This window comes from Lineus longissimus, chromosome 12 (assembly GCF_910592395.1).
Source record: "Lineus longissimus chromosome 12, tnLinLong1.2, whole genome shotgun sequence".
NCBI classification, from domain to species: domain Eukaryota; kingdom Metazoa; phylum Nemertea; class Pilidiophora; order Heteronemertea; family Lineidae; genus Lineus; species Lineus longissimus.
Window position 1 is genome coordinate 17,680,079 of NC_088319.1, and position 17,705 is coordinate 17,697,783.

General features: G+C 43.6%; 1 protein-coding gene across 2 annotated transcripts in view; it reads right to left on the bottom strand.

Annotated features, from left to right (window-relative positions):
* Positions 1–1,923: 1,923 nt before the first annotated feature.
* The window catches only part of LOC135497056 (zinc finger CCCH domain-containing protein 13-like), a 42,340-nt gene continuing 26,558 nt past the window's right edge, over positions 1,924–17,705 (bottom strand). For both annotated transcript variants that reach the window (XM_064786724.1, XM_064786725.1), the window contains exons 3-4: positions 4,413–4,539; positions 1,924–4,068 (exon numbers count right to left, since the gene is read on the bottom strand). In XM_064786724.1, coding sequence (XP_064642794.1) covers positions 3,204–4,068; positions 4,413–4,539 — 992 coding nt within the window. In that variant the 3' untranslated portion in view covers positions 1,924–3,203. The remainder of the gene's footprint in view (positions 4,069–4,412; positions 4,540–17,705) is intronic.

Consider the following 17,705-nt stretch of genomic DNA (forward strand, 5'->3'; position numbering starts at 1 on the left):
TCGTGGCATCCCTGACGGTATAGGAATTGACGGTTAAGTTACAAAAAATCTGGTGGCATCCAATGACGGTATAGGAATTGACGGTGAAGGATCTCGTGGCATATCAGATGCGCATCCGATGACGGTAAAGAAATTGACGGTAAAGGATCTCGTGGCATATCGGATGCGCATCCGAAGACGGTAAGGGAATTGACGGTAAAGGATCTCGTGGCATATCGGATGCGCATCCGAAGACGGTAAGGGAATTGACGGTAAAGGATCTCGTGGCATATCGGATCCGAAGACGGTAAGGGAATTGACGGTGAAGGATCTCGTGGCATATCGGATGCGCATCCGAAGACGGTAAGGGAATTGACGGTAAAGGATCTCGTGGCATATCGGATGCGCATCCGAAGACGGTAAGGGAATTGACGGTGAAGGATCTCGTGGCATATCGGATCAGAAGACGGTAAGGGAATTGACGGTGAAGGATCTCGTGGCATATCGGATGCGCATCCGATGACGGTTTTATATACATAATATATATATTATATAAATTTTAGTTTTACACTATTATGTAAGTGCAAGCTCTAGTGAGCTCACACAACTGTTTGACAGTCCTGGCTCCTCCATCGTACTGACAACATGATGAGAGAGATGAGACAGTCACAGCCAGGCAAAAAAAGTCTTGGCTGCTCTGCCAAGTTGTCAACATGGTGAGAGAGATGAGGCAGTCACAGCCAGTCCGAATCAGTCCTGGCTGCTCCACCGTGTTGACAACATGATGCGTGTGATGAGACAGTCACAGCCAGGCCGCATCAATCTTCGCCGCACTGCCTAGTTGTTAATAAGGCGAGAGAGATGAGACAGTCAGAGCCAGGCCGAATCAGTTCTGGCTGCTCCACCGTGTTGAAAATAATTATGGTGAAAGAGATGAGACAGTCACAGCCAGGCCAAATCAGTCTTGGCTGCTCTGCCAAGTTGTCAACATGGTGAGAGAGATGAGGCAGTCACAGCCAGGCCGAATCAGTCCTGGCTGCTCCACCGTGTTGACAACATGATGAGAGAGATGAGGAAGTCACAGCCAGGCCGAATCAATCCTGGCTGCTCCACCGCGCTGACAACATGATGAGAGAGGTGAGGAAGTCACAGCCAGGCCGAATCAGTCCTGGCTGCTCCACCGTGTTGACAACATGATGCGTGTGATGAGACAGTCACAGCCAGGCCGCATCAATCTTCGCCGCACTGCCTAGTTGTTAATATGACGAGAGAGATGGGACAGTCACAGCCAGGCCGAATCAGTTCTGGCTGCTCCACCGTGTTGACAATAATTATGGTGAGAGAGATGAGACAGTCACAGCCAGGCCAAATCAGTCTTGGCTGCACTGCCAAGTTGTCAACATGGTGAGAGAGATGAGGAAGTCACAGCCAGACCGAATCAGTCCTGGCTGCTCCACCGTGTTGACAACGTGATGAGAGATATGAGGAAGTCACAATGAAGTTTGCTGTTGAAGACGAGACCAGTCTGACTAGACAAGACAACTCGTCTCCCTCCAGTAGCTCAAGGACACCATGTAGGGTACAAGGACAACCTCAGGACAGGCCTGACTATCGAGACAAGGACCACCTCTTGAGTAAGTGGAGTTGGATACCCGAGATGACATCAAAAAAAGTTTGAGATGACATAGGAAACGTTTGAATACATTGAGGAATAGGTTTGTGTCTTTCAAGAGGATTGTTCTCCATCCCTACCAGACCTTGCATAGCTTTGAATGCCATGATGAGAAGGTTATTTCTTACTCTCAAGAAGGCTGTCTCATCCCACACAAAAGGGACAGGTGTCACATCACTCTCCCTGTGTCGGCGATGTCTCCCATCGTGTCGGCAAGACGGTGGACCGTATTTTGCCATCATCTTGTTGATATCAGACTAACAAACAACAAATGATCTGATAGAATGCTTTATTTCTCTCGTTTATTTGATGGTTCAGAAAGATGAAGACAAAGCAACCCCCAGCCTGTGTCTTATCTAGACACTAACATTTGCATGCTCAGAGTGATTCCATGAAGAGCGTTTTCTTTACAAATCGCAGCTAAATGAATCATGTACGAAATCAACAAGCTCTATCATGATATTGCATTGAAATTAGATAGTCAGGACAGGTCTGTGGTATTGCATCTCGCATCTCGCGCTTGAGTGACACTCAAGGCTGGGATAAAGAGTCCCCTACTGTCGGAGATTGGTACTAAGTTCTAGAATTACATTCTTGAGTTATATATACATTCCTGATCGTACATGTTGACTATGATTATGTGCGCTGGTATAATCTGATAATACTTAGTGTTTCACTACATTGTTTTTTATTTACATGTTCATCTTTCGCCACCGAAGGCACAGCCTTCTTCGTAGATGTATAGCTTTCAGAATCTTTAGTTTATGTACACTTTTTAAATTCATTTACCAATAGTTTGCCAGCGGCAATTTCTGCACATACTTCCAACATGAAATTTAAATTCAGCAGGTAAACTAAAGCTGAAATAAATTGCAGCCTCCTGACATTGCCGCCAGGGGCAAAAGTACAGTTGTACCATCATCTCTGGACTTTCTAGCCCCCCCCCCCCCATGGCCTGCTAGATAGCACTTGGTGGATACATTGGCCTGGCCACAATGTGTGCTTACTCAGCAAAAGTCGCAAGTATTTTAAAGGGAGACCATATGCAGGAGATTGGTCAGATTATGATATGCCAAGTTGCCAATAGATGTCTCTAGTACTGTTGTAACTCTCATTGAAATAGCACAATTGACGCATTGGAGAGGGGTTTGGCTGTAGCTCCTCTCTATGAGTCTCCCTTTAATGCATTGTAAGAACCATCATGAGATAGGATATGGTTATAGTACTACCATCTTCTGGCAACAGATTCACCCATGGTGCCTACATCTGGAATATGACAGAGGATGGGAGACATTCTTCTTCCACATCAAAATCTTTGGTACAAAATCGAGTGATTCAGCCACTAGAAATCAATATAATAATCCAAATCAAAGGATTTACCCAACTTACGAACTCAATCAAGTTATTTGTACAACTGTCACTATTAAACAAAATATACACAAACATGCATAGTGCGCTATATATACATTCTATGTTGGATTCCGCTCTTTGAAGGTAATCCGGGATGGCCATAATATGGTTCAATTATATCATATACATCACGTGACTACGATCACGTAGACGTCGTCATCATGACAACTACAGTCTCGTCATTTCCGCTGACGTCACTACCATTTTGTTTCGTGTCTAGTATCACAGTATCTGGCAACCTTTCTTCGTACCCCACCGAACTGGACTGTTTATTTCCGGAATCTACCGAATCCAACGATTCTTTTCCCAAATCTACCGAAGTTATTGACAAATCACCGGACTTTCCCGAATCAGACAGTCTGGATGGCACTGCAGTTTCAATCTGCACACTGGTCAAATGAGGCGAACCATTCCCCTCTAAACTCGGCTTATTAACATGAGTGTCCCTTGGAAAAACATAACTATCTTTTGGAATACTTATCTCTTTCTCTCGAATGTTCTCCATCTTTAAACTCATTTGCACTTTTAACTTTTCCTTTTCTTGGCTCCCCATCCTAGCTGGTAAACTCGTCTGCGCTTTCAGCTTCTCTTTCTCTCTATTCTGGCTTCTTAAAGTCTCTTCTCTTTCAAGTCTTAATTTCTCCCTCTCATTTTCTCTCTCCTTCTGTTGCTCTTTAAACTTCCTATCCATCTCTTTTTCCTTTTCTCTCATTTTCTCTCTCGTTTCTCGAAGCTTATCCTTGGCAATCGCCGCTCTTCGCTTTTCACTTTCTAGTTCTTCTTTTCTCTCTTTCTTGGTCATTTGTTTGAGTCTGATCTCTCTCTCTACCCTCTCCTTGGCATCCTGTTCCACTTGGATGCTTTGTAATGTATTCATTCTTTCTAACTTTTGTTCACGTTTTTCCATGGTAAAGGACAACTGTCTGCTGTAACTCTTATATATCACACTATCTGTCGCGCGTTTCACAACCTTTATGTTATCCAGATTTTTAGGTTTGAATTTATATCTGAAACATATGAAAATACGAATTAAAAGGGGTAAAACATCGGGCCATTGAAGGGAGGCTTTTGGCAGGAGTCGGAGTAAGTCACAAAAAGTCACCGATAGACGTCTCTTTTAGGCAATCTCAAAGCTGTATGTTACAGTTTGAGGGCTGTCAACCAGGTGGCATGGTTTAACACAGGTATACGTCCACGGAAAGAGTGTCTTGGCGCCAACGGATACCATTTTACGGTTCATCTCTGGGCCACTACAAAATGAGTTTCTATGTTAAACCGTCGCCATGGAAATACACTTGTCAGGCGGGGAAAGGGTCATTTAAGACTGCTCTATAGTGGAGCCGTTCATTACCTCAGTTCTCTTGGCTGGACTATTCGAATGCTGGCCCACTTCTGAAGAAACAACACCACGGCTACGATCCACATGACAATGACGATGAGAACCACACATGCGTCCCCAGCGCGGAATACCCCGCTATCTGAAAATACAAAGCTGGAACTTTGAGAAGGGGGGCTGCACAGGAGTCGGAATACCCGCTATCTGAAAATAACGACTCAACGGTGAGACGAATCGATTCTAAAAAAGACAGATAGTGTAATATGAAATGTATCGTAAAGGAGAAAACTGCCGTTTGATAAGGACTTCTTTCCTGTCTCTGTTGATGTTGTAACGTTTCCTCATGCGATCTCCGTCATATCTTAAAATACTTTGATATCCCATTCTCAGTAAATGACGTCATTGCGTATGATGTCATTATGTGGGTAGAAACAGGAAAGAGCTCACCCCTTTCATCTCGCTCTTCTTATTCTATTAATGATATCGATGCGTACACGATTGATCTAATTATTAACAATCATAGCCCTTTTTAAGTTAATACGAGCTTGCGTCATTGCCCTGATTAAAAAGTAAAGAATATACTTCTTTTCATGCCATCCAAAGTAGGCCTACATTTACAGATGACAGTGGGATATTAAATATTAACTTTGTTCATGCAATTTTCCATGGGTAAATTTCGATTTAGGCCTATTTGTAGTGGCTTCAATTCATATACAATATATACTGGGATATCCCTTTGGAACTCAGAACTTATTTGTACGTCGTTCTTTTGACAAAAACAATAGGCCAAACTTGAAGTGAAAATCAATTTGTTTATTTCACCCCAACAGTACTCTCTTAAAAAATAGCTAATATCTTGGAAAAAAAGGGAAACTAAAAAGAAAATTCCACCAGTAGACATTCAGTTATTGAAAACTAGGAAAAACACCCAATATATATACCTAGCTTTTATCAAGTTATTGGAAAATGTATTTATAAAAGTATTTTTATCATGGAAAGGGGATACCCCTGACGTTGAGCCCTCGAGGGTTAATGATAAACTCTTTGTTTTTCAGATATTCGATCTTGTATTTGATTATCCCTTTTTATTACATTTGCTACAAAGTACATATCAGGTCCACTTTGTTGATACTGGCCCAGTTGCTCTAAGAAGTCACAGTTAGCAGCTGGTACCATGCACTTTCAAGAAAAACATGTTTATTTTACAAAACCAGAACATGACTATGATGTATCACTATACTATAACAGGGCTTAGACAGACTGCCGCACTGAAACTGCTGATACTTCATGTTTACCACAGGAGACCTCAACTCCCAGCTGTGTCTTGTGGAACTCTGACGTCAGTCTTTTCTTGCGGAAATGTCATTTCTGGTCGACCATCTGTCAGATTTCATCATTTAGAAGTCCGTTTATGCAGCACCTTTCTCCCTCAGAACCAGATGGCTGAGATAGATTAGCTAACAACAGCAGCAGCGATTGCCGCGCCCCTATGCGGATGTCCATTGCTGCCTTCCAGACAGACAGACGCAGCACGTCTAAGGCCGACTTTGAGACGGCGACAAGTTATTCAGTCAAACCCAATTAAGAGACTGGCGACCGTCGATCAATGATTCAGGAGCAATTCCATAATTCGTTACTTAACCCTGCCTTCAATGTTATACTGAGGTCGTGGCAGGGGGGGGGGGTGGGGGGGGGGGGGGAGAGGAACAACCATCTGATTGAGGAACATAGCAATGTATATTGAAAACCACTGGTTAAGCGAGGATGGTGGTCGTCAGGTCCTGTCAAATTCATTTATGCGGTACTCGTAAATGATCATTAATATTTGGTTGTCATACTGTAGGAAGAATCGGGGAAATCATCAATAAAATGCATTGATAAACTTCGCGAAACCTGTCTAATGTCTTTCCATGGCCAGCTCAGTACATGTACAAGTGAGGAGGTTCTAAACGTCCTTGTACTAGTATGTATGCTACAGCCAAGTCCCACATTTTGGCATTGCCAGTCAACTGAGCCAATGACAGAACAAAAGACTCTCATTAGCTGATAAAACATAATCTGCAAGTTGACACTAAGCCGGTCTGTCTTTACAGGAGTGGAAGAGAAAGAAAGAAAGAAAGGAAGGAAGGAAGAAAGTAATACCCGGATGGCGTGACGTTAAATGTATTGTCTATGGTCATAACCAGTCGCGGTTGATTTGAACCGGCGCCATTTCGAAGGAGCACTTTCTCCGATTTCAAACATCAAAATGCCTTCAAGGTTTCGAAAACTAAGTCAAGATTGCTGCAGCAGAAGGTAGGGCACATTACATACGTTTGATAATGGTCAGGATTGATTTCAAGAGGTTTTTATTGTCGTTATAGTCATGCAGTCAAGTACATGTTCACTTCATGCACTACATGTACATGTTCACTGCCGATATTAACTGTCTTTCCCAATCAAATACAATTCGTCCTTACAAACTGAAGGCCCAAATCTCGCGATGATGGTCTCAAAGTGTTCATAATAATTCCCAGTTGGTAATCTGAGGAAGGGGTGGTCGGCGGGTATTTGCGTGATGCAATTGATAGTGTTCTGTCCTGTGAGACTCTCCCTTCAAGTGGAGGATGGTAAGACAACACCTGAGGGTCTGTATGACTGGAGGTCGTTTTCACCTTCAAACCTTGTTTGTCATATTGTTTTTAAAAATGTCAGTAATTTAACGTAAACAATCATTCACTTGGCCCCACTATCCCGACTGTGGTGTAGCACCCGACTATAACTGGCATGAATAGGGAATACGCTGGTTATGGATGTCAGATAGTGGTTCCCTGACTTTTGCAAACAAATACACTGGGCGTATCCCACGCGGCGACACCAAGGACCGCTGGCTGATCTATTGATATGTTCGTAGCAGGGTGTCAAAGTCGGAGAGACGAAGAGCCACTCGTCTCTTGTAGGGGGTTCAGTGGAAGTGTTTGCATTTGTTAGCCTATAAACACAAGATTTTAATCCTTCAGTCTCGAGTTTGGCGGAGAAACTAATCTTACAGAAGGCCCAGTCATATCTCGTCATTGACAGTATCTCTGGGAGGCCCTGTGTGCCGTCGATCCAATATTCTTTGAGGCTGTGGGAGAGACTTCTTGTTTAAACAGTACCATTCTGCCCCCTCTAAGGCATACTATGGTAACTTACAAACACAAGATTTTAATCCTTGTCTCGGGTGTCTTTGAGAGAACTGATCACACACAATTCCCAACCTACTCGTCAGCCAGCTGACAGATTACCTGGGCCGAACGTGTTGCTGAGATGTTTTGAAGAGATACTTGTGGCTGTTGGAGAGACTTCTTGTCTGAACAGTACCATTCTGCCCCCTCTAAGGCAAATAGTGGTAACTAATAAACTGACCGCGAAATAAAAGCAGGTTGAACAGTTGGTAATCTGAGCAAGAGGTGTTCGGCGGATATTTGCGTGATTCAATTGATAGTGTTCTGTCCTGTGATGTGGAAAACTCCATTGAATTCATGAAGGCTTTGCCTTATTAGACAGGTTCATGTTCACCTTTACCACTTACTGTAAATCAATTAACTGTGAAGAAGCCATTACTAGGCAGTCAATGATAGAGATATGTTAACATGTGCTATAGAAGCAGTGGACATGCTTTCACCGAAGCCAAAGCAGTGAGACTCTCCCTTCAAGTGGAGGATGGTAGGACAACACCTGAGGGTCTGTATGACTTGAGGTCGTTTTCACCTTCAAACCTTGTTTGTCATATTGTTTTTAAAAATGTCAGTAATATAAAGTAAAAAATCATTCCCTTTGCCCCACTATCCCGACTGTGGTGTAGCACCCGACTATAACTGGCATGAATAGGGAATACGCTGGTTATGGATGTCAGATAGTGGTTCCCTGACTCTTGCAAACAATTCCACTGGGCGTATCCCACGCGGCGACACCAAGGACCGCTGGCTGGTCTATTGATATGTTCGTAGCAGGGTGTCAAAGTCGGAGAGACGAAGAGCCACTCGTCTCTTGTAGGGGGTTCAGTGGAAGTGTTTGCATTTGTTAGCCTATAAACACAAGATTTTAATCCTTCAGTCTCGAGTTTGGCGGAGAAACTAATCTTACAGAAGGCCCAGTCATATCTCGTCATCGACAGTATCTCTGGGAGGCCCTGTGTGCCGTCGATCCAATATTCTTTGAGGCTGTGGGAGAGACTTTTTGTTTAAACAGTACCATTCTGCCCCCTCTAAGGCATAACAATGGTAAATTATAAACACAAGATTTTAATCCTTGTCTCGGGTGTCTTTGAGAGAACTGATCACACACAATTCCCAACCTACTCGTCAGCCAGCTGACAGATTACCTGGGCCGAACGTGTTGCTGAGATGTTTTTGAAGAGATACTTGTGGCTGTTGGAGAGACTTCTTGTCTGAACAGTACCATTCTGCCCCCTCTAAGGCAAATAGTGGTAACTAATAAGCTGACTGCGAAATAAAAGCAGGTAAAATACAATGTTTTTTCATTTAATCGTCATGTTTCGATGAAAAATAGGTGAAATATTATACGTCATCCAGATAATATTTATTCCTGAGGAGACCCAGCATGATGTTTGATCCAGCATAATTTGAGGCAGTTGGAGATTTTCTCACTCCAAGATAGGCATAGTGAGAAATCGTTGGAAGGAAATTTTGATATTGACCCTAACTCTAATCTGTCTGTTATTTCAGAAGTATGTCCCACGTGCCCGGCCGATGAGGTGAGAAAGCGAGAATGGTTGGTGTCATCTTCACAATGACGAGGTGGCAGCAACAAATGTACAGTAAAGCAAATTCACACTAGGAGACTGGTATTTAGAGCATGTCAATGCCATGGCAAATGCTGAGTGAATAACAATGTCTATTCTCCCAAATCTGCTTGTCTGTTATTTATATACACCTTTCCAGAAATGGGGCGCTGAGTGTCCGAAATAGTGATGTCATAAGGGGAAACTAGGCCTTATGGTGGAGGGACAAAGGAGATAGTCATGGTTGACCAACACACTTGAATGCCTTTGATGGCGGACAAGGGAGAAAAAGTTAGTTCCAATGCAAGCCACCAATTTCGGGAAGCATGTATACATGTATGTTATTTCGTTTCAGGGTCTTGGACTGTCTGCCTTCCAACGACCGATTCTGGGTCCCCCCATCGATGTTTACAAATCACCTGCCCTACTCCTACCCACGTGACAAGACCTCCATCGAGACGAAACAACTCTCGAACAGAAATATTGACAAATCTGTATAAGTGCTTGTAACAGTTTCAGATGCCCTCGGATAAAGTTCCGGGGACGATTAATTTCATGATGCCAGTTTAATCTCTGCCGGAGTGAGGTATTGAAGGTCAATGGTCACAGTTGAACCGTACCTTGACCGGCACTAACCTACAGGGAAGGACTTTGTCCAGGGGACAATCCAAACTGGAGCGCCACCTGTTCCCACATGTAGCGCCTACAGAACTTTTAATTGAAAATATCTTTTTGTAAAACCTGTGATTTATATACAGCGACAGATCAAGACACCAATGTGTTTGTAAGCTGAACATTTGAATTTGTCCTGAACAAATCAAATAAAGAATGGAAAGTTTCACAGTCCGTTGTTGTTTATTCTACAGACTTCTGCCGACAATAGCACAAATAAAACTCGCGTTGTCGACACAGCATTGCGCTGTTGTCTTGGACTTTCTGCAGATTATGCTGTCTATAAAAAAACAAATGGCGACATCACTCCTGTGGCAGAGGTTTTATTTTGAGACACTGCAGGTAGGGATGGAGCCTGTCTTCTCAAATGCATTTGACTGTCACATCCAGTGAAGGCGACAACGACCAACCGGCTGATGACTTACTGTAAACACAACCTCTGCCACAGGGGCATTGCAGTCGCAATCCTGACTTTGAAGAGCAGCTCCCCCTGTCGACAATGCTACAAAACACGCTCCCACTGCTATCTTGATAGCAGATAGCTCTCTACATATTGACGGAAGATGCAACTTCTCACATCTCTGGGGTAACTGGCAAATACTCCTTGGGATGTCTACGAGCTTGTAATGGCCGATCACGCGACAGCCAAGTGAGCCTAACAGGTTTTAAAGTGGATGCGTCCCTGGGTGGGCAATCTACGAGCGTCTGGTATGTCTGGAGCTAGACGCAGCAGATGTGCAGTGAGAGGCATCTTAGGGAAGCTATAGAGAGCTCTAGATAGCGCTAAATCCATTTGATTAAATTGGCCTGTACATTCCTTCAAGCTCTACTCTCTGGGAGTATTACAGGTCCGAGCTGCAGCGATTATCAGCGCCTCTTTCCCAAAGATAACAAGTACTGGTTTTTGTGACACCATCGTAACTTTGGCGACATCATTTAACATCCACCCAATCATCGTCACCGGGCTTAAATTATTGAGACTCCACAGAAAATGAAAATTGACCAACACAGCCTTTGTGTATGAGCGGATTTTAGTGCCACATTAAAGCTACAGAACCCATAACGGAGCACGTTATAGTCGATGTGATTCTGTCAACACAAAGCTCAGCATCAATTTCCAATATGGCTCGGGTCTATCATCAAACCAAATAGAACTCAATGAATTGGTTCAGTAAGATCAACACAGTTAATGAATTGGATGCTGAGATACAGCCATCGATTCTTGTCACAGCGTGTGGCCTTTGCAGAGGCCACGCCATGACGGCTGCAATATCGACCTCATCTTTAGACAAAAGTGATGGATAAACGCCAAAAAGCACTGCCACAAACTGAACAATATTTCCAGCGACAGTCAAACTGTATCGTTAATCATTATCTTCAGCATCTCTGAACGTGGATCCACAGACTCTCATCAAACAATCTGGCTCGTCTCCAAGCCTGCTAATGAAACCAAAAAACATAGATCGCCCGGATCTATTTACTTTCCATGAGGCGAAAGACAAACAGTAAATCGTGGTTTGTGATGTGTCAACTGGTGTCTTGTGACAACTGCCAGTTGTCAATACGAAGAAGGAACGACAGCTATCGGCCTGGGGTCTAACATTGGTCACAAGAAAAGTTTTCGCTCGGTGGAAATCCAGGGGTCTAACAAAACAGAGAACTAACATTGTGACGAAGATGCGTCTGTTTTTAAGACTACTGTTTCTCTGTAAGACTGTTGTACATTACAATGGGTTGCATCTGCAGCCTTTCTTCTTTCCCAGCCGGTCTGCCATTTCATTTCTACGTATTCCGCAGTGGGCGGGAATCCAGGACCACTCACTGGTGGTTACTAGCAAGACCCCGATACGCTTAAACTGAGCCTGTGACTGAGTGACTGAGTGAAAGTGTAACACGGATATATGACCTTGACGAATTCATCGGCAGTTGTTTTTTGAAATCGCAACTTTGATTGTTATCGCTACCACGCATTCCAATCTGTCTCCTCAACAATGATGACCACTGCCTATCGAATGAGGCAATATAACGGAGAAAACGGCAAAGCCGAGAAAAAAGATGGCCTTTCCGTCGAAACAGCTTGTTGGCAGATGGTCTATGATATGCTTTCATGATATTTCCGGCAGGAGATGAACTGTGAGCAGATGAGATCATTGGTCGCCGCAGCTTTTCTCTTAACGATTTGCTCAAACAACCAGCTATGTATCACCAAAAGCAGCGATGAAGATGATTTCATTTGCGTATCAGTCCTTGCAGTCACAGTCAATTACCAATGAGATTTTGAACATAATTTGATTTTAAGGCATTTCACGCCGGGAGCAGGGAGAGTAAATCAGCCAGTGAAAGACTAATTCACTTACTGATGGTGATAATGATGATGATGATAATGATGATGGTGATAAGGCTTATGACAGCCACGGCGCCGATGATTAGAATGACAGCTCAGATCTAGCGAACTCATAACCATGAGTTCTCGTGACATCTTTCGCCATGATTATACTAAACACAACAACACACTGAGATCATGCTCACCGATGTATTGCGTAACATTCCTTCCCCGGAAGATGAAGATGCGAATAGAACGAGTGGAATTCCTCACGCCCCCAGTGTATTCCATCGCAGGTTAATCCGCTCACAGGAAGGTTGACACTCTTACACAATACAACCGCAAACCTCTCCTGCTTGGTCGAAAGTGAGCTGTCTGTCAGTATTCCATGACATAGTAAATATTCCCATTGCAGAAATGATGAACCTGTCAGAGAACACATCCACATCACATTCTGCTTAGTCGCGAGTGCGCAGTGTCTTTAAAATAGCTATATCTTTACAACCATGACTCCAGAGAAGAAAACGTCACAACGTGCTTAACTTAATGGCGCGTTTGGTATGCAGTACCCTACTGATGATAAACGTCTGATGAGAGAGATCCTCAGCTCAACTCAATGACCTGGTAATGGATCTATAATGCAACTAACCGGACATGAAAGTCTTTCCTATTAGTCTGTATCCTTTAGCTTGATTGATAGTGTTATGACGAGGGAACTTTGTTTGCCTTCCCTCTAAAGCATGATTACTAACCATATCTAACTCATCGGGCTCACACAATGCAACCAACTGGATAGTGAAAGCCTTTCCTGTAGCTTTTTGTTTGTATTGTATTCCTGTTATTGATATGACAAATCGAGTGCTTGACTTTGCTCTCCAAGACCCTGTCCATAGGCTTACTGTTTGTGTACAGAAAGATGTCCTCCTTTCAACCTACTGGTCATGAAAGTCATTGCCATTAGTATTATAGTCTCTACCCGTCTATCACCGCACTCCTGTTAAAAATGAATGATATGACGAATCCGCGACTGTCGTTGATATACTGTAACTACAGCTAACCCTCCAGGCTACTGCATGCAGCGGTACAATGGTCAATGAAAGTCTTTCTCATCAGTCTCTATACATTCTCATCAGCCTGTATGGCATTGTCATCTGCCTTTCATTCCGGATTACCAGCGCGACCATCAGAAAAATAACGTTATTCCATAAAAGACCACAACAACATGAATATACACTCAGAGTCTGGTGTTCTGATCACAATAGTGATATCCAATCTTCTCTTCTCATCACAATACAAACGTCAAAAGCTCAGCTGCAATCATGCAATATCCGTCACTAAATCACGTTAATCCTTGATGATCATTCCACTGGCCCCAGATGAGCAATCCCAGCTTGTGGCTCGATTGTATCCAGCCGACTGATTGACCAGATTCCGCAGGAGGAAGGCATGTGACTTCGTAACTCAGTAAATGACTATGGATTTCTGTATCGGCTGACGAGGATCGTCGAAGTTACCAAAGCACTTATCTCGTCGTTTTTATACGCCTATGTCATTGTCAGATGCAGATTCTCTGAGTTACTCAAGTGCAATCTTGGTAAATGCCCCCTATATCTGTCAAACGCGGACTATCCAAGGTGGCATCTCATAGTTACACACCTATCATTTGTCGAACAAATGGGCTATATCTTTTAGTCAGGACGCCTTTCAATATTTCATGAAATCATGAAGACAGACGATATCATAACTAGATCCTGACATCCTCAACCATGAAATACCCACTGAAAGTGAAATCTTTGCAATAAAGCTGAAATTGATTTTGGTCACGACAGAGCACATTCAAAGCTCGATAGAATTCAATATCCGTCCTGTGAATCCTATTTGATTCGCCAATCTTGGTAGTCTTCACAGCGTGGTTGATCGTATGAAATGTGTCACTCGAATGAAATGAAAACTATCAATCTTATTCGCTGATGATCCGTTCGAAGTGCATCCCCACAAAGCAATGAACTGAAGAATTTCTCGCACTTCAATTATCACAACTGCTGGCTGGATAGTTACAGTAATCTCATCGATTCATCAGATATGTAGCTTATATCGAACCTACGAAAGGAAAGACAATTGACGCGTTGAACTTCTGCCCCCACTACATCCAGACTCCGAATCTATAGCGTCCCTGGATCCGTTATGATGCCTTCGAATAACCACCAAGAAATGAAATCACGGGAGTGAAAAACAGAATTCCTAGCCCCCCAAATGATGCAAACTGCTCGTTGGATCTCGAGGAAATCGATTTAGTCACAGGGTGAAGCAGCCACGGATGTGACAATCGATTTTGACCATGGGTACTGATTAGGTAACCAATACCAAGCCGGTTTGATTCTCTGAAAAGCTACGACGAACAAGGACTCCGGTCAAGGACTTGTTCTCTTCTTTCGGCAGCCTTCAAATTTCGATCGAGCACGGATAGGAATAGCCTTAGCAACTTTGTCCAACGTCGAGGGATAGAGATTGCCAGCGACAATAACAACAGTATTTCTCTTTCACATCGATTTCGACTTCAGGCGCCGATCATCATTTTGTATCAGCAGGTTGGAATCAATACATATATTTATCACATGATCGTAAACGACGGAAGTAATGATTCTTCTGCGCAGGAGATATAATCACAATGAGAAATAAGATATAGGTAAAACTGCGGTTGTCCGTTCTTGTTGTTGTCGTGATAACTAGTCGCATCCGCTCCAATGCTGCCAACTCTGCTGCCAACTCGTATCCATATCAAACCGTTGCAAGCCAAACCTTGACAATTGAGTATTAAACCAATGAAGTATCGATGAGCAATGAAAGTTATACTTTGACAATTTGAGGAATCGATGAGCGTTGAAAGCTAAACCTCGATAAATGCTCTCCCCAGCCTTTGAAGACGGAAAACTCGTCAACTGGCCCGGAGCAGAGCTGGGTAACGATCGAATCCCAAGCATCCCCTCTCTCTCATCCCTTTTATCAAAATCAAACTGTAAAGTCATCTTGGATTGCTAAGTGCTTCCACGGTAGCTGATCTCTCATTCCAGTATTGCCTCAGTTTCACAGCAGCGGGCCACTCTCTGTATTGCAGGAGAGTGGTTGTGCAAGAGAGTGTTGATGAATCAAAACCTGGATCTGCTCAACGGTAGTGTCGTAACATGTTCTCACAACAAAAACAACAACAACACGAAATGTAGCGGCCTTTGATTGAGATGCATCGAACACTGCACGAATGGCTGATGGAAGCGCTCATTGATCAAATTGACAAAGAGACCATAACGATAAACAGTTATTGATAGGAATAAAAGCATTGATAGAAATGACCAGATTGATAGGCGTGTGTCATCTCGGTACCAGGGGGGTTCACCTAACAATCGCTCTTCGAACCATTCCCTGTCATATCGAGGCGATTGTAATGGATTTCCAGGCATATTCTGTCCCCCGGGGTTTCTGTCAATGATAACACAGATAACGGTGAAACCTATAGTCTGTCCTGGTGTTGCATGTTTCGACCTCGAGTAATTAGTGATACGATGATACTCGGTGATTGATTCTGTGGTCTGACAATAGGGAGGCCGTGGCCATGGTGGCGCATCAATTCACGCGATGGCTTCAGAGAGATGGATTAAGGGTCGACGTTGGATTGGTCACAACAGGCGTTCCATTGACTGAATCGGCAACGCATGAACACTGATGATGCCCTGCAGTTTGAGAGTCACATGTCACGCATATTGATTGCCAATGAGGCTTGCATCCGATGAGAGGTTTGACTGGACGATTCATTATCTATAGGCCTTCCTGTCGTAGTTTGGAAATCACCTCCCCGTCATCCTCTGGAAATCTAGACTAGGCCTGTACGCATCTTGGCGTTTGTAGAGAAAGCCTTTAACGTACTGCAGAGACACGATGATCAAATCTGTATTGACTTTCCACCTGATTGGAATACGCTGTACTTCGTAAAGGAAATGCATTAGTTAAAGACCCTCCGATCGTTTGTAACATTATCCCCAATGGCTGTGGGGTTCATTATTCTCGTAATAAGTCGAATCGCAGGTCTTTACCCTCGGGATCTTGAGAGGAGTGAAACGTGCCTCCATAACAAGGCTGGGGTGGGGTGTAGTAGTTTGTAACGGTTTGGCTGTTGATTGAACAGTGTTATATTCATATAGAGCCAAGGTTGCTAGCAGCCTACATGGCTAAAGTTCAAGTCAAGGTCAGTGCCTAACGCCTAACACAGACAACAGCCATGACAGAGGAAGACAACTTGCCTTCAAGCGAATGAGAAATGAGCTAATTGGAGGAAAGCAATCCGAGAGAAACCCCGACCTTAGCAATCTGAAGTCATTCCCCAAATAGCCGTTGAGTTCTAGAACACAAATCCGACTGCCCAGTCCAATACGATAAAGCTCTACGATAAGCAACCAGGGCTAGAGCTAATGGTCTAAACGAGTGATATGGGATAGGGCAAAATCTCACTTCGTCTTAATCTAGATGAACTGACGGTTATTGTCCACAGAATCAGATGTGAGTCACGAATGGGGAGCTTCGCTGGACGTGACAAAGCAACTTTGAGCGCGGACAATATTGATCTTAACGGGTGATCTCCACCAGGCCAAACTGTCACTCCGTATTGAGTGGTTGAATATTGAATCAGAGAAAGAGGAGACTGCTCCCAATCTCCTATTTCCCAGCGGGCCGAGGGTTATTTAGGCAAGATGCACTTGGAGCACATGGGAAGAACTCTTAAGGTTAGGACAGAGATAGATGCAGGATTCCATGTCGAAGTATTGGAACTTCTCATGCATCAATGTGGTACAAAGACGTCACCGCTGTCTTTGGCCTGTCTTGAAACAGCAAGTCTAGTGCATCTCATTTCCCGTAATGAAGAGCCTTTGTGTTTGGTGAAGTCCATCCTGCAAGAACACCGCAAAATATCAACCAAGATGATTGCTCGAAGTGAATAGCTCCAACACTTCCCAAGGCGAAAGTCTTCAATATTCTCTAAGTTATTGTGTCAACCAAATGGTCCCCCGGGCTGATCTCCTCTCCATCTGGCCACAATGTCACCCAAGTTTGATTCAATTGCAGAAACACGAGCTTCCAGCCGATTTCTTATTTCCCAGCGGAGCTTGATGATTGGCAAGATACATTTAAGTTGGAAATGACATGCGCTTTGCCGATACCAACATACGATTGGAGGCCCCAAAGCACGTAGAGTTCCCATGAAGGGTCATCGGGGATGCTGAAGCGCAGTTCGATGTGAAATGATGCTGGATTTCGACTTGAAACATGATCAATGCGTACGTTATTGTCGCTTCATTGGGGAGGTCGACAATTTACCGACTTTCCACCAATTAGAGGTCAAAGTGGCCGCAACACATTCCAATTCGTTACTAATCTCGTTAAGTTGTTAGGGAAAGCACCTTAACAAGAAACGTTTGGAATGTCTCACTCGAGGGTTGAGTTTTAGGATCTATCTGCTGCTGATAACTGGTATATTGTATCAATACCATAGTAGGAGATC